The sequence below is a fragment of the Tasmannia lanceolata genome, unplaced genomic scaffold, assembly GCF_043159265.1.
Source record: "Tasmannia lanceolata isolate RefF3 unplaced genomic scaffold, GAP_Taslan_0.1 ptg000020l, whole genome shotgun sequence".
In the NCBI taxonomy this organism is placed as follows: Eukaryota; Viridiplantae; Streptophyta; class Magnoliopsida; order Canellales; family Winteraceae; genus Tasmannia; species Tasmannia lanceolata.
The window spans coordinates 22,022,267-22,049,532 of record NW_027518697.1 but is presented as its reverse complement, the minus strand read 5'-3'; the positions used below and the strand labels follow the sequence as shown (position 1 = coordinate 22,049,532).

Sequence of the window (27,266 nt, the reverse complement as noted above, 5' to 3'; positions counted from 1 at the left end):
TATAGAGGAACTGCGAATTTTGGAAACCTCTATAGATAGGACGGCTAAGATCTTCCTATAGATATGATTTTTGGGGGCACAGCCTATTTACATTGCGTTCCATCACATGGACGGTTTGGATCAACCTATAATGTGGTCCGAACAGTACTTTTCAAAAATACGGGACAATAAGGCATTACACCATATAAAATCTCAAGTTGACTTAGACATTGACTATATTTTTTTTCCAAAATACGCTCTCGTATGCGCGGACGCCATATAAAAACTCCACAAATTAACGAGTGCCATTATCAAAAGCGAGATGATAAATTCGCAACTCCCTTTAACGTGAATTGACGTCAAAGTTCGTCAAAAAACGTCACTTTAACGCTTTTTGAGGTCAATTCCCGTTAAAGGGTGCGAATCATCCTACGAGGGATGCGAATTTATCACCACCCTATCAAAAAATAGACTACGTTACTTGGCTTTATAAATAAGAGAATAAGAGATCATAGAAAGCATATAAAATCTTCCGTGTAGGCGAAAGAAACGGAAGAGATAGAAAGGATAGGAAAAGAGGATCAAGATGATGCAGAGACCAAGACGAAGGTGTGAGGGCATGGCAATGGGTGCAATTAGTCTCGATCTACGCCCTGGCCTTGGAATCGGCCCTTTTACCCTAGGTAAAAAAAATAAGAACGTTAGGGTTTCATTTCTCTTCTTCTGTGTGATGTAATAGACATTGATTGCTGATTACAGGAATTCTATATGATCCATTTCAAAAAAAATAAAATATGGAATTCTATATGATTGCAAGGATTTTATTTGGAAAAGTTTGGAATGGGATTTTTTTTTAAAAACATTTTGTACTCTTTTACGCGCTGAAAAAGATTACTTGAACGAACCCAATTCAATTTTTATTTAATATCCCTCCAAATTAATTGTAATCATATCATTTCCCTCTAAATAGTTGAAAGGAAAAAAAATTCTACATCGGAATTGTTTTTCTTGCAATCCAAACAGGGCCTAATTTAATGTTTATTTAAAAATTTCAAATTGGAAGTATTGATTGGGATGAGGGAATTTTGAAATTCATCAGTGGAACTTAAGAATTTCGCAATAAGGGTGTAATGTTGTTAGTATAGGCTTCTCATTTTTTGTAGTACTCTAGGTTGCAGAATTAGATCGTTGCTTTAAATCATGTCTATGCTTATTAATTTATTGGGTATAATAATTTAACAAAGGACATCAAGTATCCTGTGATGGTAAGTAATAAGGAAAATGTTTAGTTGGATAGAGGAGAAGTTACTCAAGAAGGGCGAAGGGTGTAGCATGACGAATTGGTTCTTTATTTCCATTTGTCAAATTGGAAATATCTATTGAGATGAGGGAATTTGGAATTTCGTTAGTGAAACTTCTCAATTTGGGTGTAATGTTGTTAGTAGGCCATTCTTTCTGAGGCCCCTCATTTTGTGTAATACTCTAGGTTGCAGAAGTGGGTCCTTGCCTTAATCACATATGTGCTTGGCCTTATTTATTGGGCATATTAATTTATCCAAGGAACTGAAGCATCATGTGATGGTAAGAAATAAGGAAAGTGCTTAGTCGGATGAAAGGGAAGTTACTTAGGAAGGTCGAAAGATGCATCATGATGAATCGGTTCCTTCTGGCATGACACTTAACTCCATGTCCGTTTTCCCTATATGTTCTATGGATATGATAGAATAGTGGTAATCTAACTTGTCAATTTGGTTTTGTTTTAGATGGACTTTGTTGGAAATTCTATTTAAAATAGATTCTGAAATAAAAACACAGACAAGACTTTCATGTTGGAATTTTGGAAGAATTAGGGCTTTTAGGTATTCCCATTGTCTCACACTGTTCCAGAAATTCCGTCCAGAACACCCTCAAACTCAACTCAACTCAACAAAGCCTTTGTCCCAAGCTAGTTGGGGTCGGTTAAATGAATCCTTTAGAAAGAAAATAATAATAATAATAAAAATTCATCCATCCAGAACACCCTGATTCATCTAAAATCTGAGTGAACGATCGTAACTGCACTTTTTTTTTTCTTTCCTAAAACCTTAGAGACAAGAATCTTCCTCATGGGTGCCGCTCCCGCTCTAGAACCGCGAGTCGATGCTCCTTAGGATGGAAATCACTCCCATGACGCTCCCAACCTGCTCCAATTACTCCATCAGTCCCCCATTGCAAAGTTCCTTGCATCAAACTCCTCAACTCGTCAAAGTTCTTCATGGGAGAAAGCACAAAGACGTCTTCAGAAGTTACAAGGAAAGCGGGCACGCACAAAGACGTCTTCAGAAGTTACAAGGAAAGAGGGCACGAAAATGAAGATCGTTAGAAATTACTACTTTTTAATGTACTTAAATTTTGAAAGGTACATATGAAAATGGTTAGAAATTACTATTTTTTTATCTACTTAAATTTTGAAAAATATATAAAGAAAATATTACATAAATGCTCCATGGTGCTTCCAACCTTATACTCTTCTAGACCCTCCCACTTCCCCATTCCCCATCCCCATCGTCGCTCCCACCCCCGCCCTTGCATCGCACCTGCTTAGTGCTTCTAAACCTAAACCCTAGAAAGTGGAAATTTGAAAACAACCCTATTTTTCCATATTTCATCACATCCTACTACCACAGTAACCACACAAATCTTCATCTAAGGGTGACCACATGGCTGTCGTCCAATGATTTGATTCGAAGGAGGCAACATCTCTCTTTTTTTTCCTCATATTTTTACTTTTTTTTGTTGCATTGAAATGGCCAAAATGTATTCTTTACCTTTTGGTGGTGCATCACCTTACCGTTCTAGTCTTGTGAGTCTCTTTATAATTTAGCATCCCACCACCACCATATATTGAGTATATATCAAAATAACTCCCCTAGACAATGAATAAATAATTGGCTTGAGCCCTTATCTTTGTTAGAAAATCCCAAGTGTGACAACCACAAGGTCGTGGGCTCAAGCCAGCATACCTGTAGAAAAATATTGAGTATATATTTTTCTTTGAATAAATATTAATAGAGGAGACAAAAGATCCATATACAATGAAAGAAAAAAAAGAAGAAAAAAACAAAGTATGCGACACGTCACAATTACAAACTTGGCATCCCATGCCATACTAACACCTCTAAGCAAGAAAAACCATAGATTGCGATTGTTGGCACACATATTTCCGTATGATGAATGAGTAAAGGCACACTCCATGAACACCACCAAGTCCTTGTTTCTCTAAATAATTGTGTAAATATTTGAGGAGTAGACTCCTTCATAAGCCATCTAATTGTGTTGAGGTAATATCCCTGTATCCAAATTTTGGAAGGGCTTAAAGGAGACATAAGTTTAATCTTGTTCCAAACTGCTTTGACTTCTGCCTCGGCTGCATCACTATCCAGTAGGTTTACTTGTATATACAAACGTTTCTTTTTCATTATTTTTTTTTTAGAATCAGGAATGGTTAAGGGAACATTTGCTTCCATATGTCAAATTGGGAATATCGATTGGGATGAGGTAATTTGGTAACTCATCACTGAAACTTCTCAATTTCACAATAAGGGTGTAATGTTGTTCGTAGGCCGTTATTTCCGAAGCCGTCATTTTGTGTAATACTCTAGGTTGCGTAATTGGATCCTTGCTTTAACCATATCTGTGCATGGGTTTGTTTGTTGGGCATATTAATTTAACCTGAGACCTTTTTCTTGTAATGGAAAGCAATAAGGAAAGTGCTCAGTGGGATGGAAGGGAAGGTGCTCAAGAAGGGCGAAGGGTGTGGCATGATTAATCTGTTCTTTCTGGCATGGCACTTTACCACTTGTCTGTTTCCCTATAAGTTCCATGGCTATGATAGAATAGTGGTAATCTAACTTGTCAATTTGATTCTGTTTTGGATGGAATTTTTGAAAGATTCTGTTCTGGAATTTATTCCAAAATAAAAACACTCACAAAATTTTCAAGAAGGAATTGTTGGAGATTTCAGGTATTCCCATTTTTCTGTACTGTTTCAGAAATTCCATCGAGAACACCCCTGTTCCATCTAAAATCTGATGGACTGACTGTAGCGACATTTTTTTCTTCCCTAAAACCTGAGATGTAACCTGGATCAAGGTTGCCAGGGCAGGAATCGAAAGTGGGATTCGATTCGTGATTCGAAGCGGGAATCAAAGGCTCCGGGGATGGTTGGGAGTGTGAATCGTGGGTTCGCCGGAGAGTCACCGGGGATTCGTTGGGGAATCGCCGGGGAGTTGGGAATCGCCTAGGAATCATGATTCACAAAATTGGGAATCGGGGTTCCTATAAAGTGGGAATCGGGGTTCCCACAAAATGGGAATCCGGGTTCCCATAAATTGGGAATCGGGGTTCCGACGAATCCGAACCCGGATTCCCAATTTTCGGGGATTCGAAACGATTCCCGAATCGGAACCGTGTACTAGGGAATCACGATTCCCTAGTCCAGTGAACGAATCCTGCTTCCTTGACCTGGATATTGCTGCTCGTAGCTGGGTTCTTTTCCACCATATTTATAGCATCCAATTTTGCCTTGTAAAATATACAATCTTCTACTTCAATACTACATATTTATGAATTTATCCGGCTTCTTTTAATAGACATGATCTTGTTTGTTATGTATTAACCATGTCTCCACACTCTTATTTACATTGCATTTTATGTGATGTGTTATGCAGGGATGCCTATATGTGAAGCATTTGCTCAAGTAGAGCAGCAGCCCAACCTCTATGATGTCGTACATGTGAAGTACTATGATGAGGTTTGAATTAAAAATCGTGAAAATTGTTTGAGTGAATTTCTTGTAAATTGCTTAGCACACCCGTGGAAGCTTGTATTCATTCTTTAGCTAATTTAAAACATAGATGGGTATAACTTTTGCTGGTCATTTTAGGAAAACTTCATTTCTTCTGGTTTCTTTTGGGACTCTCTTAACATCAAAGGTTTGAATTAACAAATACTGCTGATATCATATGTTAGTACTGTCAAAATATCCATTATGTTGCCATTCAAATATATATATCCATTATGTTACGTAGTTTCTCCAACATTTTTTCACTTGGGGCTATTTTTGCTGTGATATTCTGCTTGATAGCAGAAGATGCATTTCTTTGTTAAACAAGGGCAAGATATGATCAGATGTATTTGAAAAATAAGTTGAATTATTATATTATTGATAGCTAGAGACCTAAAGATGTGGGCTAAGTACTATTGATGGGGCCAGCATTTCAAAGATCATAACTATTCAGCCATGAGGCCCACTTTGGATGGGCGCTATGATACTCAGATATGGTTATACCGTGGTACACTTTCATTATTTTTTCCAAAATGCAGGACATGGATACGGATACAGGTAAGTCGGGTATCCGGTGCCATGAGATAAGACACATTATGGGGACCATCCCTATGTAAAAGGGATCTTTCTTCTATTTTTTCTTCTAGAATATCATTTAAGTCTTTTGAGTCATTATTTTGGAGGCTAGTAGTCTTTTTTCACCTAAACCACTTAAGTCCCTTAAGTTAGAAGTGTTTTAAATTGGACCCACACATGTATTACGAAAATTTTAAGTTGTAAGGGCAATTCATTCATTATTTTGTCATTTCACCTCAAGTAATTAAGTGACCAAAAGGGCCCACATGACATCAAGGGACATCATGTCACTTAAGTGACCAAAGAGGGGCGTAGGGGAGCACACATTGCAACAAGAGGAGGCTTTATATTTTCGTTGGACTTATTAGGACAGTTGTTTGATTAGGAGACTTATTAAAGAGTTGAGTCTTTTATGTTTAGTCCTTATAAGAGTCCATGAAATAGGAGCTTAAGAGTCATTGAAATAGGTGAATTGGAGTCCTAGTAGAGGATGGTTGAGTTGACCAAGTCCAAGCTAGGTTGCTTAGGTGGCATCTTGTTATTGTTTCTGGTAGTAGATGCATAATCTTATTAGAATCCTAGTGTGATATTTCTTTAAATTTTCATGGGGTTTGCTTTGCTATATAATGTAATGGCCTTTTGTCCTTTAGCTACAATTGAGTGATTATTGAAATTTCATAATATTGATGCTTGGGTGTAGATATGAAATTGTATTTTGAACCATGCTTGTACCAGATACTCAACGGACACTTCTATTGGCTAAAATAACTATCATGTTTCAAACATGTCAGTTTTTTTTTTAATGGTAGGAGAGAATTCATTGAAATCAAAAAAGACCGAGAAGGTCCCTGAAGTTACAAGAAGAAAGATAACAAATAAAGCCGAAGAATAGAAAAAAGAAGAAGTGAAAACCAGTTAGGGGGGAAGGTATTCGAAGAACTCCACCCCCGCCCTATGCATACCCTCTCTAGCAAGTTTGTCAGCCTCTCCATTAGCTAAGCGCCTTGTGTGATTGAAGGATATCGAAGAGGATCCAATTCTATCTTGGATTTTGACAAATAAAGTAGCAAATCTCCATGGTACAGTATGAGTCTCTAAGCCACCTAATGACATTGAGAGAGTCCTCTTCTATCACCACGCTATTCATATCTTGATCTTGAAGCAATTTGATACCATGATATATATCTCGAACTTCTGCCTCATTAGAGTCTGCCACCCCTATTGGACCACTAAATGCCCAAATCAAAACCCCTTCGTCGTTCCTTAGAAGCCCTCCAATACCTGAGGGTCCTGGATTCCCCGTACTGGGGCCATCAAAGCTCAATTTAAGTATCCCTTGGGAAGGAGGGGTCCATGCATGAATTACTCTAGGGATATTGCTAGAGGCGCCACATATCTCTCTCCAGCCGTGCCACAAGTCATGTGCTAAGACAAATCTAAAAGATTCTGAGGTTTTCACCCAGGATATAGTTAAAGCAATCACTTTTTTAAATAGGAATTGGCCTCCCTTTGAAAAACCTTTGAAAGCCCTAGCATTGCGCTCCTTCCATAGAACCCAAATGGTGGCTAAGAATGTGACATACCAAAGGGTCTTGCATTTCTGTTTCCATGGTGCCATGGCCCAACTTTCAAAGAGCTCCAAGAAAGTCTCTGGAATACCCATGTAATACCAAATCTACACAATACTCTACTCCATACCTTTGATGCCAACTTACAGTGAACTAGTAAATGGTCCATTGTTTCCCCTGCTAAGCAAAGAGCGCAGTGATCGATAATCATCATTTCCTCTGTCTAAGAAAGTCAATGGTCTAGATTCTTTCAAGAATTGTCGTTCCAACCAAATAAGGATACCGTCGGCGGTGCCTGAATGTCCCACACTTTGGCTACTTTGGAGGTACTGAGGCAAGGTAGTAGATGGTGATAGAATGATTTAACAGAGAATTCCCCACCTGAGTTGCAGACCCAAATTCTCTTGTCTTCCCCATCTAGCTTTATATAACACCTTTCCAAAGTCTGTAGTAACCTTCCCACCTCTTACAATTCCCTATCAAAGAAGTTTCTCTTGAAAGCTGGACACCATACCACCCTATTATTTGACCTTGTGAAGCATTCTTTAAGCATAACATCCTTGTCCTCTGTAAAGGCAAACAACCACAGAAACCTCTCCTTCAACAGAATATCTGAACACCATATATCCCACCAAAATCTGATTCTATCCCCAGAATATATTCTGAATTTTACACTTTCCATGAACTTGGTATTAAAGCACATCACATCCCTCCATATAGTTCTCCCTGGTTTCCTGAATTTGTCTTACATCTCCCAATGCCATTGCAGGATCAATCACTTTTGTCCACATGTTATGGCCCTCCTAAACCACTTCCCTAGAAGCGCCTAATTAGTTTCCTTTATGCGCCTAATTCGTAATCCACCCGCCTTTATGGGTTTGCATACTTCCTCCTTGCTAACCATAGGAATTCCTTTTTTATCATTAGCCCCTCCCCATAAGAATCGCCTTCGAATCTTTTCTATTCTCAATATGATACTCATGGCGCATTTAAACATTGATAACTGATAGATGGGTATATTAGCCAACACTTCCTTTATCAAAGTGAGCCTGCCTCCCTTGGAGACCAAATTCCTCTTCCAAATTTCAAGCCTTTTCTCCACCCTATCACCTATTGGTTCCCAACTTTCTTTCTTTGGTTTACTTACCCCCAATGGTAACCCAAAATAAGTAGATGGCAAAGAATCAACCGCACACCCAATTATACCTACCATCCCTTGAGATTCTCCTCTGTTATATTAATGTCGAAGACTCTTGATTTATGGTAATTCGTACTTTGACCCGTGATCATTTCATAGCATCTAATGATAGCTTTTAGATTTACCACTTAGAGGAGATCTGCGGAATTGAACAATAGCGTTTCGTCTGCAAACTGTAAATGAGAGATTTCTAAAAGATCATCCCCAACTGTAGAGCCCTTTAATAAACCTTCTTGCTTGCCTTTTTCTAGCAATTTGCTTAATGTTTCTACTGCTAGGGGTGTAAATGGATCGAATTCAAATTTGACGGATATTTAATATCTATTATCGAATTCATATCCGTCGGATATTGTTCGAATTCGGATATTATCCGTATCCGTTTATCCTGTAAATTCGAACATTTTATCGCAGCACTTTATCTTTCTTCTCCTTCTTACTCCTCGAATAAATTTTCCAAACCCTAAAACCAGACCTCTACCTTCTCTTCACAAAATTAACTCTCAAACCCTAAATATATGAGATCCTCTTCTTCCTTTTAAAACAAAGGCAGAGAGAGAGGCGGTGGGGATGGATGATGGTGTTGGTAGTGGTCTTTGGGTTTTTCTTTCTTTTTTTATGTATATGATGGAATGGGTTTGGGCTATTTTCAACAGGGGAAGTGAGAGTGCTGATTGTGGAAGATGAAGAGAAATGGGGATGGAGATGGGGATTGGGTTAGAGATGGAGGTGATTGGCGGTGATGGAGGTGGCTGTGAGAAGGTGGAGAGGGGCGGCGGTGGATTTTGGTGGGGTTGGAGGCACCAAGGAATGCTGAAGATGGTGTCTCAGCCTCCTCCTTTCTCCTCTCTCTTACTTCTCCTTGCAAACCTTAGAAATCCCCCCTTTAATTGCATTTTGGGTTTTTATATAACCCTAAGTTGGAAAATTGACCGGAGCCGTCCATTTACCATCAATGACTATTGTCTTTTGCTCTGGAATTCTCTAGAAACTATGACTTCTTTCAATCAACATCATCCATTTGTCTCTTTCATCCTACAACCTACATTTGTTGCTTCATAAAGAAGCCATGTCAAACTCTAAGAATGCCCTTAAAATGAGAGATAACTTCATTTCCTACCCAAAACACTTTTTGTTTTTGTTTTTTTCTAAAGAGAAAATTCACTTTTCTTTTAGAAAAAAAGATAGTGTGTCATTACTAAAAATAAATATTAATGATATTATTAATAATAAATAAAAAGGATTTACTTCTCGGATTCGGATGTTAAACAGATCAGATATACCATTTACCAGATTCGCATCCGCTAAGAGCCGGATATCTCATAAACGGATTCGGATAATATCCTCTTGAAACAGATCCCTATAACATTCGCTTTAAACGGATTCGGATGCGGACAGTAATCGAATTTTCGAATATCCATTGATTCCATTTACACCCCTATCTACTAAATAACAAAAACAAAAGGAGAAAGGGGATCTCCTTGTCTTAGCGCTTTGGAAGACTTTAAGAAGCCTTTAGGAGAGCCGTCACTTTTCTAATTTATTATCATTTTTTTCAAAATATTGTATCATTGTTGTTGTAAGTTGAGTATGTGAGTCTTATAGATGCTATTTTATATTTATTATTAATTTCATATTTTAATTTAAATCTAATTAAGTTTATGCTATCTATCTATGTGTCCCTTGTCTTTTATCTCATGGAATGGAGACTCCTATCCCCTCACCCCCCCCCCCCCCCCCACACACACACACACACAGGAAATGGTTTCTGCGCTCGAGCACAGAAACAGGGTGGGGCCACATTTTTTATGGGATCCAAAGCATTCATTTGATGGGCCCTTTCATGGATAGGGTGTCCACCAAAAATCAGCTCCATTGGATCACCTTAGGGTGTCCATTTGTAGGGCAAAAAATGGACAGATTTGTAGACAAACAGTATCTGTCTATTTTTGGCCCCACAAATGGACACCCTATGGTGATCCAATGGAGCTGATTTTTGGTAGACCCCTCCATGATGGGGCCTTCCAAATGAATGGTTTGGATCCCCCCCCAATGCCCCCCTCCCTCTGTTTCTGTGCTCGAGCGTAGATAAACTTATTTGCGCTCGAGCACAGAAACCCTTCTCTTTCTCTCTCTCTCTCTTTGTGTGTGTGTGTGTGTGTGTGTGTGTGTGTGTATATATAGCAGAAGAGAAAATGAGAGAATTATTTGAATTTGTCCCAAAATTCTATGAGAATTACACATCACTTTTTTTAACAAAGGCACCCATTCAACCCACATATTTTCAATCCTACCCCCTCCTCTATGCTTTTTAACAAAGGCACCCATTAAAGCCACATAATTTCAATCCTACCCCTCTCCTTTATGCTTTTTTAATTATGGAAACCCTCTATAGATTGGAGGGCTAGGATCAGCCTATGGAAATGATTTTACGGGCACAACCTATTGATGTTGTGTTCCATCACATCGACTATTTGGATCAACCTATGATGTCGGCCCGTTTTTTATCCTACCCCCTCCTTTATGCTTTTTAACAAAGGCACCCATTAAAGCTAGATAATTTCAATCCTACCCCCTCCTTTATACTTTTTTAATTATGGAAACCTTTATAGATTGGAGGGCTAGGATCAGCCTATGGAAATGATTTTACGGGCACAACCTATTGTTGTTGTGTTCTATCGCATGGACGGTTTGGATCAACCTATGATGTGGTCCGTACAGTTCTTTGTCGGCCCGTGCATCGCACGGGGTTTTTCACTAGTATGTATATATATATATATATATATATATATATATATATATATATATATAACCTAGAGTTTGGGAAATACGGAGTCGTGTCTCCATTCTCGTGTCCATGTCCATATCGATATTTGTAATGGTATCCATATTTCTTTTTGTCTTATGATTTAACCGACACTCTGAATTTATTGCCGACACATGTTTCTTGTCATGTCGACATTGACACACGCGTCAACACTCCTTTCAACACTTGTAAATATACTACTAGAATTGTCAGACTTAATCTGAGTGTGTCAACATGTTTTTGTACTGTTACAAGTATGACATTCTGTTTTATTATTGAATATTGTGTTTATCCCTTTTATTTTCAATTCTTCATTTATTATAAACTCTTCTTTTTGCTCTTCTTTCTCAAATATATGTTGTCATATCTTTTTTTGAAAGATAAATATATGTTGCTATATTCCTTCCACTAAACCTAAAACCCTAAACAAACTCTTATTCTAATATTATATTTATTGTATCCTATGTCCACCAATTTTATATATATATATATATATATATATATATATATATATATATATATATATATAGAGAGAGAGAGAGAGAGAGAGGAAATGAACTATGTGCAGCTGCACAAATAAGCTATCTGTGCATGGATCACAAACCATTGTGGGGGCTACATTTTTGGGGGGATCCAAAGCATTCATTTGGAAGGCCCTTCCATGCATAGGGTGTGTACCAAATATCAGCCCTGTAGGATCATCCTAACCCAATTAAAGTTGGAGGGGAAAATGGACAGACACTGTTCTGCTGATTTTTTCCCTCCACAAATGGCAGGGTCAGGATGATCCTAAAGGGCTGATTTTTGGTACACACCCTATCCATGGAAGGGCCTTCCAAATGAATTCTTTGGATCCCCTAAAAAATGTGGCCCCCACTATGGTTTGTGCAGCCATGCACAGATAGCATATCTGTGCAGCTGCACATACTTCATTTCCTCTATATATTGTTTTAGCCGTGTCCCTATTTCTAAATTTTGAGGGGTTGCCGTGTCCGACACTCCATGTCCGTTATCGAGACGCGAGATTTGTGTCCATGTCCTCAAACCATAGGTTTTTTTTTCTCTTTTTTGTTTTTCTTCACTCCTGCTTTTGTTCTATTTGACCGCCTCATTCATGGGCGTCACCCTTTCTTTAATTATTATTCAGAAAAATGGTATCTGTATCTGGGTATCATAGAGATTGTTAAATTTAGGAGGAAGACCATCTGATTCATTTGCATCAACTAGTCTGATCTCTGATACAGGCAATAATTTTAAATTTGTGGTTTTTTCACATAAAGGATGAAAAACTTGCTAACGAGTTAAAGACTTGAAATTGTACTTGTTTCCATTCTGTGTGATGCCTATGTACAGTTAATCTGTCATCATCTTTTTCCGAGTTTAGGGTTCTCGTTTGATTATTTTCTTTGTTTACTCTAAAGAACTTCCTAGGATTTGATATTACTTTTGGCTTGGAAGATCTTGCTAATTATGGTTGTAGATGTTGTAACCTAATCTTTTTGCAGAATGTCTGATAAGTTTGTTGTTTTTGGCTTGGACCCTGTAGACTGCTGTCTTTCTTTGGTGCTTTCTGAGTTTGTCTTTCAGTCTTCTTCAATAAAATTTTATTTCACCTGCTATATAATATTGCTACTTTTGATCATTTATTTCTTAATTTGTTCTCTTACAGTATGATTATGTGCTGAAATAACAAGGTTTGTTTTGCTGCTGTTCTACAACTAACCTGAAATATTGTGGCTTGAAGAGATTGGTTATGAAAGAGTCTTATTTATCAGAATTAGTGGTCTTAGTTGCTTAGAATTCAATCAATTTGTAATACTTTCCTTCACAATCTACGTTGGTTAGTGAGTAATGTCATCTTTCTGCTGGTTCTTTGTTTACTTATTATGTTTGTTGGGCTTATGCTTTCTGTTAACTAACCAACTTCTCCAAAAGCTTAAGCTGTTGGAGAAAGGCGTTATTTATCCTTTATACTTACACTCCCCCGCACGTGTGGCCCAGTTGGCTAACACGTGGCACACGTGGTCCCACTTTGGGCCGACCATCGCATGTGGATTTTTGCTATCCGGGAGGTTTGAACTCGAGACCTTTGCTCTGATACCATGTTAACTAACCAACTTCTCCAAAAGCTTAAGCTGTTGGAGAAAGACGTTATTTATCCTTTATACTTTAACACTTTCCATTGTCAAGGTTATACTTTTTGTATGCAAATGCACATATTTTAGATGCCATTGTTATTGGAACTCTCATTACTATGGTCCCGTTTCCTACAGGAGCCGTTGAAATTGGACATTGTTATTAGCTTTCCCGACCATGGATTTCATCTTCGTTTTGATGCATGGTCACAGGTAACCTCTTCTAAGTATTATGAGTGTTTTGCTAGTTAGATTTTCTGTTTTAGTGAATAATCGTTTGAAATGTGGTTCCAATTTTTAAATTTATAAGTAATGTTTTTGGGAAATGATAAATGTGCCCCTTTTTCATCACTTGGGACACCCAGCTGTATTGTACGTGGCAATCAGGTCACTTCATTCCTTCAGATGTGAAGTACATCAGCACCTTTTCAGTCATAGATACAGTGTAGCTGGGTGTCCCTAGTAATGAAAAGGGGCGTAAATATCACTTCCCATGTTTCTAGGTGCATAGTTGTTTGAACCAAGGTTCCAATGTTTTCAATAAATAAGGAACATTTATGTCCATGGGGTTTTTCTGGTTATGTGCGTGCATAACAATCAATCAAACTTCGAATTTCAGTCCCCACCGAGTATTAGCCGAAGTTTAAAACCATGCTTTAATATGAAGTTAGGCCAAATTTTGCAACTGCGGACACAAATCAGCCCCTTGTATCTTCTGCCCTTGATATTTATTCTTGTTCTTTGATTTCTTGTTGAAAATTTTCCTGGAGGTTGGAGGTTCAATCCCAGCTTTGCTACCAAAAGCCAAGAGATTACAATATCTTAACAGGGATAGCAATTTGACTGGTGATTGTTGAGGCGAGGGATGTTTTGTCGAACTAAATTTGTTTTAATGTATGCTGTATTCAATCATTGCCTTCTTTGTCCGGAATGGATTCATGATTTAATAAACAATACTCCATGATGTATTCTTTCTATTATTGAATTGCATCTTAGATAAGATTGAAAATTTTCATCATAGTTTTAACTGCATGATTAGTTAAACTTGAAGTTCAAATCAATGGATCACTGTTATCAGTACTTTCTTATGCATCTCAGGGTGCTTGTGAATGATTCACTGATACAATCTCGGTCAATCTAACCATTCATCTTCTGCAGAGACTACGTCTTATTGAAGTTTTCGATGTCAAACGTCTTCAAATGCGTTACACAACTTCTCTGATCGGGTGGGTCTTAAGTTAGCCTTCACTTTTATTTTATTTCATATCAATAGCTATTGTTTATTTGTGGTTCATATTTCCAGTGGTCCTACTCTAGCTACATTCGTAGCTGTCTATGCACTTTTTGGGCCAACCTTCCCCGGAATTTATGACAAAGACAGAGGGGTTTACACACTGTTTTATCCGGTATGTTAGGTGACTGTTCGATGGTGTACCGATAGCTATTTTTTCTTTGGTGTTTGGATTTTTCTTGGGTGCTTACTTGTTGTATCTGTTGTTAGGGATTATCATTTGCTTTTCCAATTCCATCACAGTATACAAGTTGCTGCCATGATGGAGAAGGTATTTATCTGTGTCATTTCTTTACTCGATTGGCATTATACTTCTGCTTTATTTATTGAGAAATGTTAGAATGAAGGGCACCCTGGGAAAAATCAGCTTCGAGGGGGGGCGCCCCTATTTGTTAATTTCTGCAAAGTGGGGCCTAAAAAAGTGGATGGCACCTAAAAAAGTGGAAATCGTGTTGACTTTGCAGAAATCAACCAATCAGGGCCCTTGAAGCTAATTTTTGCAAGGGGTCCCTTCATTCTATCATTCCTCTGATTTATTTATTGTTCTTTTGTTGGTGGAAAAGCTGCTTTATTGTTGAAGTCATGAAACTGGCATTTCTTATTAGTGTTTTCTTGTTGTGGCAGCAGAGTTGCCACTTGAGTTCCCCGATGGGACAACTCCAGTTACATGCCGTGTCTGTGTTTATGATAGTTCCCCAGATACTAAAGTTGGTGTGGGCTCTCTTATGAATAAGGCTCTAGTTCCTCCATTACCCGCTGGCAGCCTGTACATGGAAGAGGTGCATGTCAAGGTTGGCCTCTTGCTTTTTATGTATGCTTGCCGAAATTGAATTTCGGTGTAAATCTTAAAATTTCAGATGAAATTGGTCCCGGACGAAATCTGAAATTTTGGTGAAAAATTCTGTATTTTGGCCGAAATTTAAAACCATGTTCATTTTGATATTTGGTCATCAATGTTCTAAAAAGCGCTGGGCGGAGCTGGGCAGCTGACTGACTTCCCAGCGCCCAGGCGGCGCCTAGGCATTTTTCATTTTTTTTAGATATTAATATATTTTCATAATATCTTGCATTTTTTATATAAAATATAAATACTTGAATACATAACAATCCAAATCATTTTATGCATAAGCACTAAACATTAAATAATAACAAAAAGTCAAAAACGCCCAGGGCCTAGGTAGGGCGTTTTTTCTACCCCCAGCGCCTAAGCGGCACCTAGGCGGCCTGGGCGGCCGCCTTTTAGAACAGAGTTGGTCATATATGTGAGCAATGACAAGGGGAGCTTCTTTATTCTTTGTTCCTAGCTTCTTGGTGTCTTTTTAATGATTCATTTTATACTTATTTGCACTCAGTGTTATGTAGCATTGGCTGTATGGATTTTTAGTATTATTTTTTCTGTTTGTGAAATTCTCTCATATTTAAGATAAGGTATTGCTGCTAGAAAAATATGAATGTAGCAGGAAGCCATTCCCCTTTCCTGGTGGGACTTTTCACTTAGATATATAAATGGGTAGAGTGTGTAATAGTGTGTAAGAAATATAATCATCATTTTGATCTTATATGCTGTGATTAAAGTACCAATATCTGATTTTGTGCTACACATTGCATTATCATCCAGCTTGGTGAAGAGCTATGGTTCACTGTTGGAGGTCAGCGTATTTCCTTTGGTGCATCTCCACAGGTTAGAATTCTACTTGATATTATTAGAGCTGTCCTATTTGTATTTTGTAACTCTATTTCATGGTTGCTTAAAAGTAGTATTGTCTTTCTTTTCACTATGATTCTTTTGTCCTGTTGGTTTGGATTTGTATGAATATTTATGAATGCTACTCTCATTTATTTAGAAGTTCCATTGTGTAAAGTTATAGTCTCATATTTTGTTTCATGAATGTTTCTTTGCCATAAAACTTTTTATTAATTTCTTTTGACTTTCATGCTTGGCTTGTGCATGAATCCTGCATACAAAAGAACTCTACAGGTCTCACACAGTCGGATTCTTATTTATTATTAACTTTTTTCTGATTTCTTTTGACTTAAATGCTTGGCTCGTGCATGAATCCTGCATACAAAAGAACTAGATGGATCTCACACAGTCGGATTCTTATTTATTATTAACTTTTTTTTCTGATTTCTTTTGACTTACATACTTGGCTTGCGCATGAATTCTGCACACAAAAGAACTCTAAGGGTAAAATTCAAAAAAAAAAAAAAAAAGAACTCTAAGGGTCTCATTGGCGCTGATTTCTTATTTATTTTCCAAACATTTCCAGAAAATTCCTGGAATCCAAACAGGGCCGTAGATAAAGACTACAATTTCAATTTGAGCAAGCTTTTAGTATTGTTATTTGTTAGAAAAGAGCTAGGGTGAGAGAGAGAGAGAGAGAGAGAGAGAGAAGATGAGTAGAGAAGATGGGAAGTCTCCACATATAAATGATGTATATAGAGGCCCATCTAGGGCAACAATGGTACAATGACACTAAACTACCCTACAATTATTCAACACTCCCCCTCAAGCTAGAGTGTATTTATTATGGAATTCCAGCTTGCTACAAAGAACTACAACAAATAACTAAAAATACAGCAAAAAAAGTTCCATACATCAAAAAGTACAATAAGCTCATAAACACATCCAGCTTGATATAACACTCATCCTCAAGCTGGTTGGTAAATACATATCGAAAAGCATAAACAAAAGACAACGGCCACCATGAAGAGCAGTACTACAGCAAGAGCGATCAAATAGGGCCTCCCCCTATTTAGCCTAGTTGCTTGATCAAGAACAGTATGTATCATATCAAAATTATGCACACTACATGAGTGTATTACTTGGTTCGCATTGAATATTATTATTGTGTTATTGGCAACCACTCAACTTTGCTATACATATGTAGGATCATGTGAAGTGAACAGATTGGTGAATCCAATCTTTCCATCGTTCTGGCCAGTTTGTCAAAGTGCATATATCATATATGTATTGGTTTTAGCAAATTCTCTCTAGTTACTAGAATAGGATCGATCTATGGTATCATAATAGTATTTAGCTGAGAATCTTAGTTTTTTTGGAAACAGCTATCAAGACCATAACCTAACCATTCTAAATTGTGAGATTGTAAAATCACACTAGCTGTTAAGCCCATGTATGTTACTTGTATAAGGACATGATATTTGGGGATAAACAATATCAAGTAACAAATTGGTGGTTACTATAAAAAATATCGAATAATAAAATTGTGGTTATTATAAAAAATATCAAATAACAAACTGGTGGCTACTATATTTTAACCCAACTTATTAAAGGGCTTACTATGATCATCTGCTGTTTTCATGCATATCTTCATCATGATTGAGATGCTGCTTCTTACTATAAGCTCTCTTTTGAGTTTTATCAAACTTTTTTTACAATGTGAACTTCTTCATTATATCTAAGACAAGGGTACCATATCAGTATCGTTTTTTTCTCAAGTCTCGAGTGTTTCTTTATTTATCTACTTTGATTCCTTCCGAGAACAGATTAAATTTCAGATGGTGTGTCTGTTCTCACCTGTTGATCTGTTTTACTTTCCCTGTTCAACATTTTTTGATCTGTTCTAACTAGTTGATCTATTTTATTTCCCTGATCAATATTTTTGATATATTCTGAATGCATTGCCATTGGTTTTTCTAATCCTGTGCCTCTTTACCGTTATTTGTTTTCTGCAGGATGTGTGGACTGAACTAGGACGTCCGTGTGGCATTCATCAAAAGCAGGTAAGCTGTCTGCGTCACTTTGTGAAACTAAAACTGAGATTTGTGGTTTCCAAGGTCATCATTTTGTTGATGTTATCTTGCTTAAGCCCATTAGAAAACATAGTTGGTTTATATCATGCCGATTTCTCATCTAAGGTTGTGAAATTTAAAAAACTGATGTGATTCAGCCCTCTTGATTCACTGATTTTGTTTATTTCTATTTTTAGCTGTTTTTTAGATTTTTATTTCTAGTTTTAGCACTTATTTATCCTAGATGTGGTGGTTGTTCGCATCACCTAAGGCCTACCTCACTTCCCTCTTATTTTCCATTCCCCCGCTAGCCAATCCATGGCCCACTCACTTATTGTCTTCATTCTTTGTTGGACCATAGAACACCATTTAACCCCTTATACCCACCTAAAGCCCATCACTTAAGCCCTCAAGGAACGATTTCCAATGGGCACATAGAATAAGATAAATAATTGGAAGGCTGGACCATATGCCATGTTAAATAATATTGGGTGTAATGCTTATGTTATTGACATGCCAAAGGATATGGAGACATTCAACATCTTCAAATTTTTTTTTATCGATACAACATCTTAAATTTCATATTTTCCAGGTCCGAGCTGCGTGAGTTTTGGGGTTGTTTTCAATGATCTTGAATTTATCATTGCAGATTACGTCAGATCTTTAATTTTGTAAAGCCGGACATCATCATGTGCTCTTTAGAGCATGTTTCATGTTAATTTTATGCACATCATTGATTTTCGAGAGGACTGTTGCTAGTGGAACCATGGCACCCAGTATTCTTTCTGGCTTTTCCAATTTAATATTTGTTTTTAAAAAATAATGCATACTTGATGGATTTATATTATAGTTTTTTTTTTCTTTTTTGAATATCAAGAAATTTATTCATAAAAATGTATTCATACAAGAAAAGGCTGAAAAAATGTCAAGGTGGTAAGAAATCAAACTGCTGCAATGCCTCCATGTGAACCCCCTCCCTTGCTAGCTTGTCAGCCTTCCCACTAACAGATCTCCTAATATGATGGAAGGAGGGGGATGTGCTTCCTAAGATGTCCTTCATCTCATAAAAAAGCTCTGCAAACCTCCTAGGAAAAGCATGAGAGACCCCTTCAACCAACGGACCACGTTTAGGGAATCCCCTTCTATCACCACTTTGTCAGAGTCTTCACCCACAAGAAACTAGATTCCTTGATGAACCGCGCGAACTTCTACTTCGCTAGTCTGCTACTCCTATATTATAGTATTTATACGGAATGTGATTATTCCGATCTTAACCCAATGGATGCTCAATTTCTGGTTTATTTTTAATTTGAGTTGCACTTATCTTTGAAATTGATTATTAAACTTATAAAATGACATTATATAAATTGATTTTTAAACATATAAACTGACATTAAATAGTTACTTCATATTTTTTTAGATGCTGAAGCAGTAGGTAATTAACTTATGGGTTATATATTCATAGAGAAGGGTACTTTGCTTATAATGTAGGTAGACCAAATGATGATTCACTCTGCTTCGGACCCTCGTCCACGAACAACTCTCTGTGGTGATTACTTCTATAATTACTTCACTCGTGGTCTGGACATATTATTTGACGGCCAGGTAGTCTGATTACTGCTACAACATCATTTTAGGCCATGTTCGTTTGAGATTTGTGGCAACCGATTCTGAGCCCTAAACCTATTATTGGGCTCAAAATTAAATGTAGTTTTGAGTCCAATAATCGGTTTAGGGTTTACAATCGGTTGTCACAATCTCAAACGAACAGGGCCTTAATTAGTTTGGAACGGTTGCATCTTATAGACGGCTATCTTGTTGGAGTGCAGACTCATAAAGTCAAGAAGTTTGTTTTGCATACAAACTTTCCAGGGCATGCAGACTTCAATTCATACATAAAATGCAACTTTATTATATATGGTTCTGATGGTACGCTTTTCTCTAAGCCTTGAAGTTTTTAATTATGTAATCTCATAAAAAAAACACAAATAAGGTTCATTATGAGTCTTGTTTGCATGCAGTTGGTGGACCAATTCAGGAAGGGTCTACTCTTAAACATTGCATTACACCAAGTACAAAATGGGAACAAGTAAAGGTACAACTAACAATATATTTAATCTGATTGTATGTGGATGGTTTCTTATATTTTAAATATAGGCATGGAATATGAAAGTCGAAGAGTGAATTTATGTTGTATAATATGGAAGACATGGATTATGCTTAAATATTTATCTTCTTTTTTTATTTATTTTAATAATGAGGCATGATCTTCTTTTCCACTCCATGCTCCTATGTTGGTATGGTACTTTATTGTTATTCAGTTTTAGAATAGTTGATGTTTGCTAAGAATCAAGGTTTTAAATTTCGGTTTCGGTTTCGATCGTCACGGAAGAGGAAACATTCCAGTTTCGGTGGGAATTTGTGTGGAAATCTTGTAAAATCACGGAAACGCATGGAAACATATTCAAATGATAAAGTTTTTAATCTTTGAAAACATGTGCAAATGATGAAATTTTAAGATGAAACTTCGGGAAATGCTAGAATAAGCAAAAATGTATGCATAAAAATCATCACATAAGCAGCATAAGCAACAAAACCATCCATAATAGCTTAATCAATCAAACACCCAGTGACATGCGTTGTGCGCATGTCTAGAATAGTAAAGTCTATAAAAATGTACAATGTAAAGAAGTATAAGAAAGTACAATGACCGGTCTCCTCTCTCAAGACCCTACCTCTATGTCAATACCACATAGAGTTACAACGTATTATTGGTCCTAGGCCGATCTGACATCCCGTGCGTAAGATGCTGTGCAATTCAATGATGTTGCCTACCAAATATCATTCTCCGCATTAATGAAATAAAATGAACTATAAATAATAACATCTTTATATTTTTTTAGTCGTTCCAACCATTTCGGTCGAATTTTGGGAATTTCGGTCAAATTTTGGGAATCTCGGATTAATTTCAGGAATTTTGATCAAAATTTCAGGGAAATAATGACATAAAAGGAAATCATGCAAATTTCGTTTCGTTGAGGATGGAAATGAAAACATTTCGGTCATTTCGGGGAAATTTAAAACCATGCTAAGAATTTCATGCTAGTCAATATGCCTCACTTTAGCTTTGATCGCTTGGGTTTCTACGGTAGGTCTCTCCTACAATGATACACCAATTCCACATTTCCATTGGTGTCCAAAATAATACCTCTAAAACCAGCATGTCTATGGTTTCTTAACTCTTTAGAAGAATTTTTTTTGTTTTTATCAAAATTAAGCTTGAGCCACCCCGCAGGAGGCTTCGACAATTCTCTAGCTATCTAGGTTTTGCATGAAGTACTTACTTTGGAGTTAAGAACTTATTTGAAAGATCTATCAGATACCTCTACTGTGTATGGAATATATGGTTTCCATTGGTTCATATCCAATCACTCATCGTAAAAGATCTACTCATTTGAAAAAATGAATTCCCTATTCATCGCCACATTCCACTAGACTTCCCTGTTCTCAAAGTGAATTGTTGAAGTGTTCTCCACTGTAGGCTTTGTCTCATTGCATATCTTGTCATCATTCGATCCATTCGGATCTTCTCCTTTTTCTCCAAGATCATCATTTTCTCATTGTTCGTAGTGGTGAATGTAATGTTAAAGCTCACCCCTGATTATCATCTTTTAAAACAGAAAATAAAGAAATAAAAAGGTGGTCCTTAAATAAAGAAATGAAAAGGTGGTCCTGACTTTGTTGTGGGACAATACTTATTTGCATGTCTGGATTCTTGTGTCTTGAGTTTGTATGCCCTTTTGCCTCGTTTTTTTGAAATATTTATTCTTTACAGCCATCAAATATCATGCCGAAAATGTGAAAAGAAATCAAAAGACAATTTTGTTGTCTTCTTTGTGTAGGTAGGTTCCAAGGAACTTGTCTTAGTTGGGTACTTGGAAAGCCGCAGTTTGATGTTACTCATTCATTGCATGATCTATTTCCTATAATTAGATGAAGTTCTACCTTTCAAAAAATAATTAGATGAAGTTCTCGAACGATAGACAATGAAAAGCCGTAGTTCCTTAGAATTGTTGCTCCATCTCAGCACATTTCTTCCTTTTTCTAATATATCATGAATCTTTTTGGTCTTTCTTGGTGGCCACTGTATTTGATGTTGGCTTTCTGTAGTGTGCAACCACATTTTCATGTTTTTCTTACTTATCGATACTAATGTTGGGTCAGTATCCTCAGTATCAATGTTGGGTCAGTATCCTCAGTATCAAATTGCATGTGAGTCATCATATTGATAACTTTCTACCCCTTAGCTTTCCTCCAGCTCTTTTATGTTCACTAGATTCTTGCTTTCTATGCTTAACACATTTAGAATAATGAAATGTTCATTATAGGAGATCCTTGGGGACGGCGGGCGAGCTGCTATCCAAACACATGGATCTACAAGCAATCCTTTTGGATCTACTTTTGTATATGGTTATCAAAATGTTGCATTTGAGGTAAGACATTGATTGACCATTTATTTACACACACACACACACACACACACACACACACACACACACACACACATATATATATATATATATATATCAAGAAATTATGATCATTGCTGTGATTTAATAATAGTTCTGTTAATTATCTTTTGCCATGTTTAGACCCTTCCATTGCCATTATGATATGTACAGCATTTGATCATGGACTAACTAGTGCTATTTCATAAACTACTTTAACAGGTTATGAAAAATGGTTATATAGCCACTGTTACCCTTTTCCGGTCATAGCAGAAATTTTATGAGGTATGTTAATCATCCACTTCTGCATGAATGTTTTTAATGATGCAAATTTTAGTAAGAAAAAGAAAGAGATTCAAACAATGACCACGGACCGAGCTGGTCACCAGTGGAGTGGCAAACTTCTACAGAATTTTGGCTTCTCTCCATCTTTCATTAATCACGACTTGCATTTTTCAAATTAGAATTTTTTGACACCAAAGATTTCTTCTTAGATCTATTTCTCTGTTAATTTTTCTGATCATTTTCAATTGAATCTGTAACTATCCTTTAGAAAGCTTCTGGATTTACTAGATGGAGTTTTTCTACGGGAAAGATAGCTTCTAAATTTCACTCACAAGTGCATAAGACTACCTATTTTTGTATTAGTGTATAATTAATTTATTTCAACAGAAACAATCTTCCCCAACTAAGTAAACAATCTTCCCCAACTAAGTTTGGAAATTTCAAATAATTATACCCAAAGAACTAGATTAGAGTTGATTAGTTCCTAAAAATATAATCAACCCTTGGCCAGCTTTGGAAAGTGTTTTCTCTTAGAAAAATAGTCATAGGTGAGCTGATTTATATTCAGAAGACAATAATTTACGGTTAGATTCAACTTGATCTTCAAATAGATTAACGCGACTCGCAACAATCAAATGTTGGAGAAAAAGAAATAAACCACATGTAATAGCACTCTTCACAAGAATTTGTCTAAGGAGAGGATTTAGAGAACTCACAGCAGAAAGCTATAAAGCAAAAGGTTGAAATTTCAAAAAGTTTATAAAGTGTGATATACAACAGTTTATACTAGTTTCAAAATCTGAACATGTATGGTATTCTAACTCAAATTTCTGTCTTATTTCCTATCTTCTATTGTATTCCTACTTAAAAATCTAATGTAAGAATAACTTCCTAATCATGTTGGTAGTTTAATAGTTTTATGAACCCATTTAGGAAATATTGAATTCTCATAACAGTTCCATTGATTTTCTAAAAGTCAGCTTACAAATTCTAATCAAAACGCTTCTAAAAATTCTAACCAAGTAACCAATTTTCTCAAAGTACTCATTTTAAATCTTTTCAGATTTTGTAGCATTGCTTCCATGTGTGTTGCATCAAGCACCCCCCCCCCCCCCCCCCTTCCCCTGTTGGGGACCATTAAAAAAAAAATGGCTGTAGATATCTTCATTTCACAGTAATTCATCCTTGGCGATCCATGTGCTTTATGCACTAGGCGTGTCCTTTGACTTCATTTGGTACTTTCTAAGACCTGTCTTGGCGACTTTGAGTTGTACAAACATCAAGAATGACTTCATTTCTTTCTTTAGCTTCTTGAGAAGTTGTTCGACCCATTTCACCATTTTATTGTCTTCTTCATTATAATGTATTGGGTACTCATAAAAGTGGGCAATGTTGAAAGTGATTGATGTTGAAACTGTTTGGGACACTTCAAGTAATAAACATATGGTCCTACTTTCTCCAATATCTTGCATGGGTCAAATTCTTTGCTTTGAGCTTTCAATAAGAAGTTTTCCTTTACATCGAAACATTATCACCTTATCTCTTTCAAATTCGTTGTGCCTAAGCTGTGTATTCTCTTTATAAGGCAAGCCGAGGTCTTCAATTGCTTTCCATCATGCAATTTGTGGATATTTTCCACATAGATCTCTGCATCATCACTTGTGTGACCTTCCAAAGTTGAAGCTACCAGATCAAGGGCACAATTTTCCTTATGTCCGCATGCCACCTGAAAATTTTCTTCCAGATCTGAATCTGGTTTCACGACCACCTCATTCCATTATCCTAGTTCCTTTGGCGGTTTATCCATTGCTAAATCTTGTCAGGTCTTGACTCTCAATGATACAAATATGATCTTAGCAGATTAGACAATCGCTGAATGAGAGTTCAACCAAAATAAAATTCGAGAGTGGATAAAGCAAGGGCAACAATGGATGACGATGAGGATGGGGACTCTTGCTATTATTGCTGGTACAGGGAGAAGCTCTGTTAATATACAGAACTGAGCTTTTGAAGATTCAAAACGTGTAGGCTTTCTCTTTCTCAATATGAGTAAATAGACAAAGATGATTTCCTTTATATCTTGACGAGTATGATTTAGAATTAACAGATTAGGAAACTAACCATATAAATAATGTGTAGATAACAATGATGTACAATATCTATAGGCTACTGACATCAGCACTACCATGTTTTGATAATGGGGTGAACTCATCTTGTTTGACATTTTAATTGTCTTCTCAGAGCATTTTGGGAATTGTAATAGCCTTTAACAGCTGATTAAACAATGTAAAACAAGGTGACTTCCCCCCATTATCAAATTATGGTCGTGCTGATATAAGTAGCCTATCTATTATTCAGAATTAGTACATTGCTGGGTTGTTTATTGCCACAGTGACCACAATTATCACGGTCTGAATCATTCACTATCTGTTGTGATCTGTTGTGAACATCTGCGCTTACACTAGCATCCTCTCGTGGCATCCTCAAATCATTTTAGTTACGTAACTCTTGGTTGGCTCAAATGTATAGTTTGGCTTATTCCTTCGTCGTACTCTTGCGGCAAGAGAGAAACATGAATTCTGTAGAGCTTTAAGAACTTAAATTTTGCATTAAGAGAAGTTTAGAGTTGCTTTTCGTTATGCTTTAGGGTGTGTTGGGCATCGTTTTTTAAAAGCATTTTTGGTGTTTTTTTCCGATTTCCGAAATAGAAAAATATAAAAACGTGTTTGGCTGGATTTTGAGTAACCGTTTTTTTGCTTTTTATTCCGATCCAAAATCGAAAAATTTGGAGCAGATATTTGACGTTTCTTGGAGGAAACGAAATTGGTGGAACGTTTTATCGGGCACGAGTGCACGACCTCTACAACTCGTTTTATTCTATCGAGCACGTCTCTCGACCCCTATGTTAACTCTGTCTCCCAACTTTCTTCTCCAAGTAGTGTTGTCTTCTCCACAGTATTTTCCAAAGAGCTAACCCCCTCTCCAAGGAGCCAACTAGTAGCACAGCGACCCCTGAAGCTTCCATTTTAGTCTCTCTCTCTCTCTCTCTCTCTCTCTCTCTCTCTCTCTCTCTCTCTCTCTCTCTCTCTCTCTCTCTCTCTCTCTCTCTCACACACACACACACACACACACACATCTAGGGCACTTTCACCTGTATTCTGTTACAGGATGTTGTCGTGTTCATTTCATTAATTTGCAGTTGTTTTGTTTGAATGCATTTACAACCCATCGTCTTGCTATATGCATTGTTTTATGAGTTGAACATCATGTGTTTGATGGATTTACTCACAGAAATTTTTGGATAGTCTCTGTCTCTCTGATGACAAAAGTCAAAAAAATGGAAAGACAATTAATTGCCTGAGAGTTATGGATGACTTTCCTTCATTTTGGACCATATGCAATTGGAATAAATTTTGATCTGGAACGTGATTTGAATCAATATAAAGCTTGTTAATCAATTCCCAACTTGCTGTGTAGAAAAGAAGTGAAAGACTATGAATAGGTGACTAGTTGAAAGTGGAATTCATGAAAAGCTGTTTTGAACACTCCATCTGCCTGTGGCCCGCTAGTTCTAATCTACAACTTGGACAAGCAGAGGCACCCATAGTCCTCAAAATGGTGTTAAAATGTATCTGCTACATCTCTGTCATGCTACTCACAACCATCTCATAGAAATTGTCCCTTAAGCTTTGAAAACTATGTTGTGGGCTGCCAAATACCAAACAATTAGCTGAGGCCTTTTTTTTTATTCCAAACACAACTTCTCTATACCACAAAAAGATGTAAAAATGCTAGTTAGAATTTCAAAATCAAGGAACGAAAGAAAATCATTAGCAAACACGATTATGTTTCAAAAACAAAAAAAAAGTTCATTTTTTTTTATGTCAGTTACCAAACATGATTCTGATTCTTCAGTATCAAAATAAAAATAGAATCAAGAAACAGAATGAGAATTGCTGCCAAACACACCCTTATTGTACCATTTCGTATCGATCTTCTACGCACAAATTGAATATATATGGTGTTTCGCTATGCCGCACTGTGCCTGTTCTTTTTAGTTTTTTTTTTTCTCTTCAGTTAATTCGGATGTGGATCTCTTGTACAGGAAGTGCTTGGATATGGAAAGTCGGTGAAAGAAAGCATTGCACTCGTGATCATTCGCCAGTGAAAATGGCGAATAATGTATATATGTAATACTGTGTACAGTTGCATGGATCTCAATCTACCTTATTGATTCTTCTGTAAGTAAACTTATCCAATTAAAAAACCTATGTTCTCTTATCACAGCATTAAGAAATGTATGTTGTCTGTTAATTGAGATTTACGACTCGTGTTTCCGCAA

General features: G+C 36.8%; 1 protein-coding gene across 2 annotated transcripts; it reads left to right on the top strand.

Annotated features, from left to right (window-relative positions):
- The first annotated feature begins 497 nt into the window (after positions 1-497).
- On the top strand, positions 498-27,266 carry LOC143854232 (PHAF1 protein At3g51130). 2 transcript variants are annotated; one of them, XM_077364086.1, is made up of 15 exons: positions 498-662; positions 4,689-4,771; positions 13,223-13,297; positions 14,243-14,310; positions 14,388-14,490; positions 14,586-14,646; positions 15,003-15,166; positions 15,994-16,056; positions 18,075-18,122; positions 19,623-19,736; positions 19,961-20,060; positions 20,153-20,226; positions 22,520-22,624; positions 22,862-22,924; positions 27,030-27,266. In XM_077364086.1, exons 1-14 carry the CDS (start codon positions 566-568, stop codon positions 22,907-22,909), a joined length of 1,203 nt encoding a protein of 400 aa, XP_077220201.1. In that variant the 5' UTR covers positions 498-565; the 3' UTR covers positions 22,910-22,924; positions 27,030-27,266. The 2 variants fall into 2 exon arrangements, with proteins under 2 accessions (XP_077220201.1, XP_077220200.1); XM_077364085.1 differs by having other exon boundaries at positions 15,000-15,166.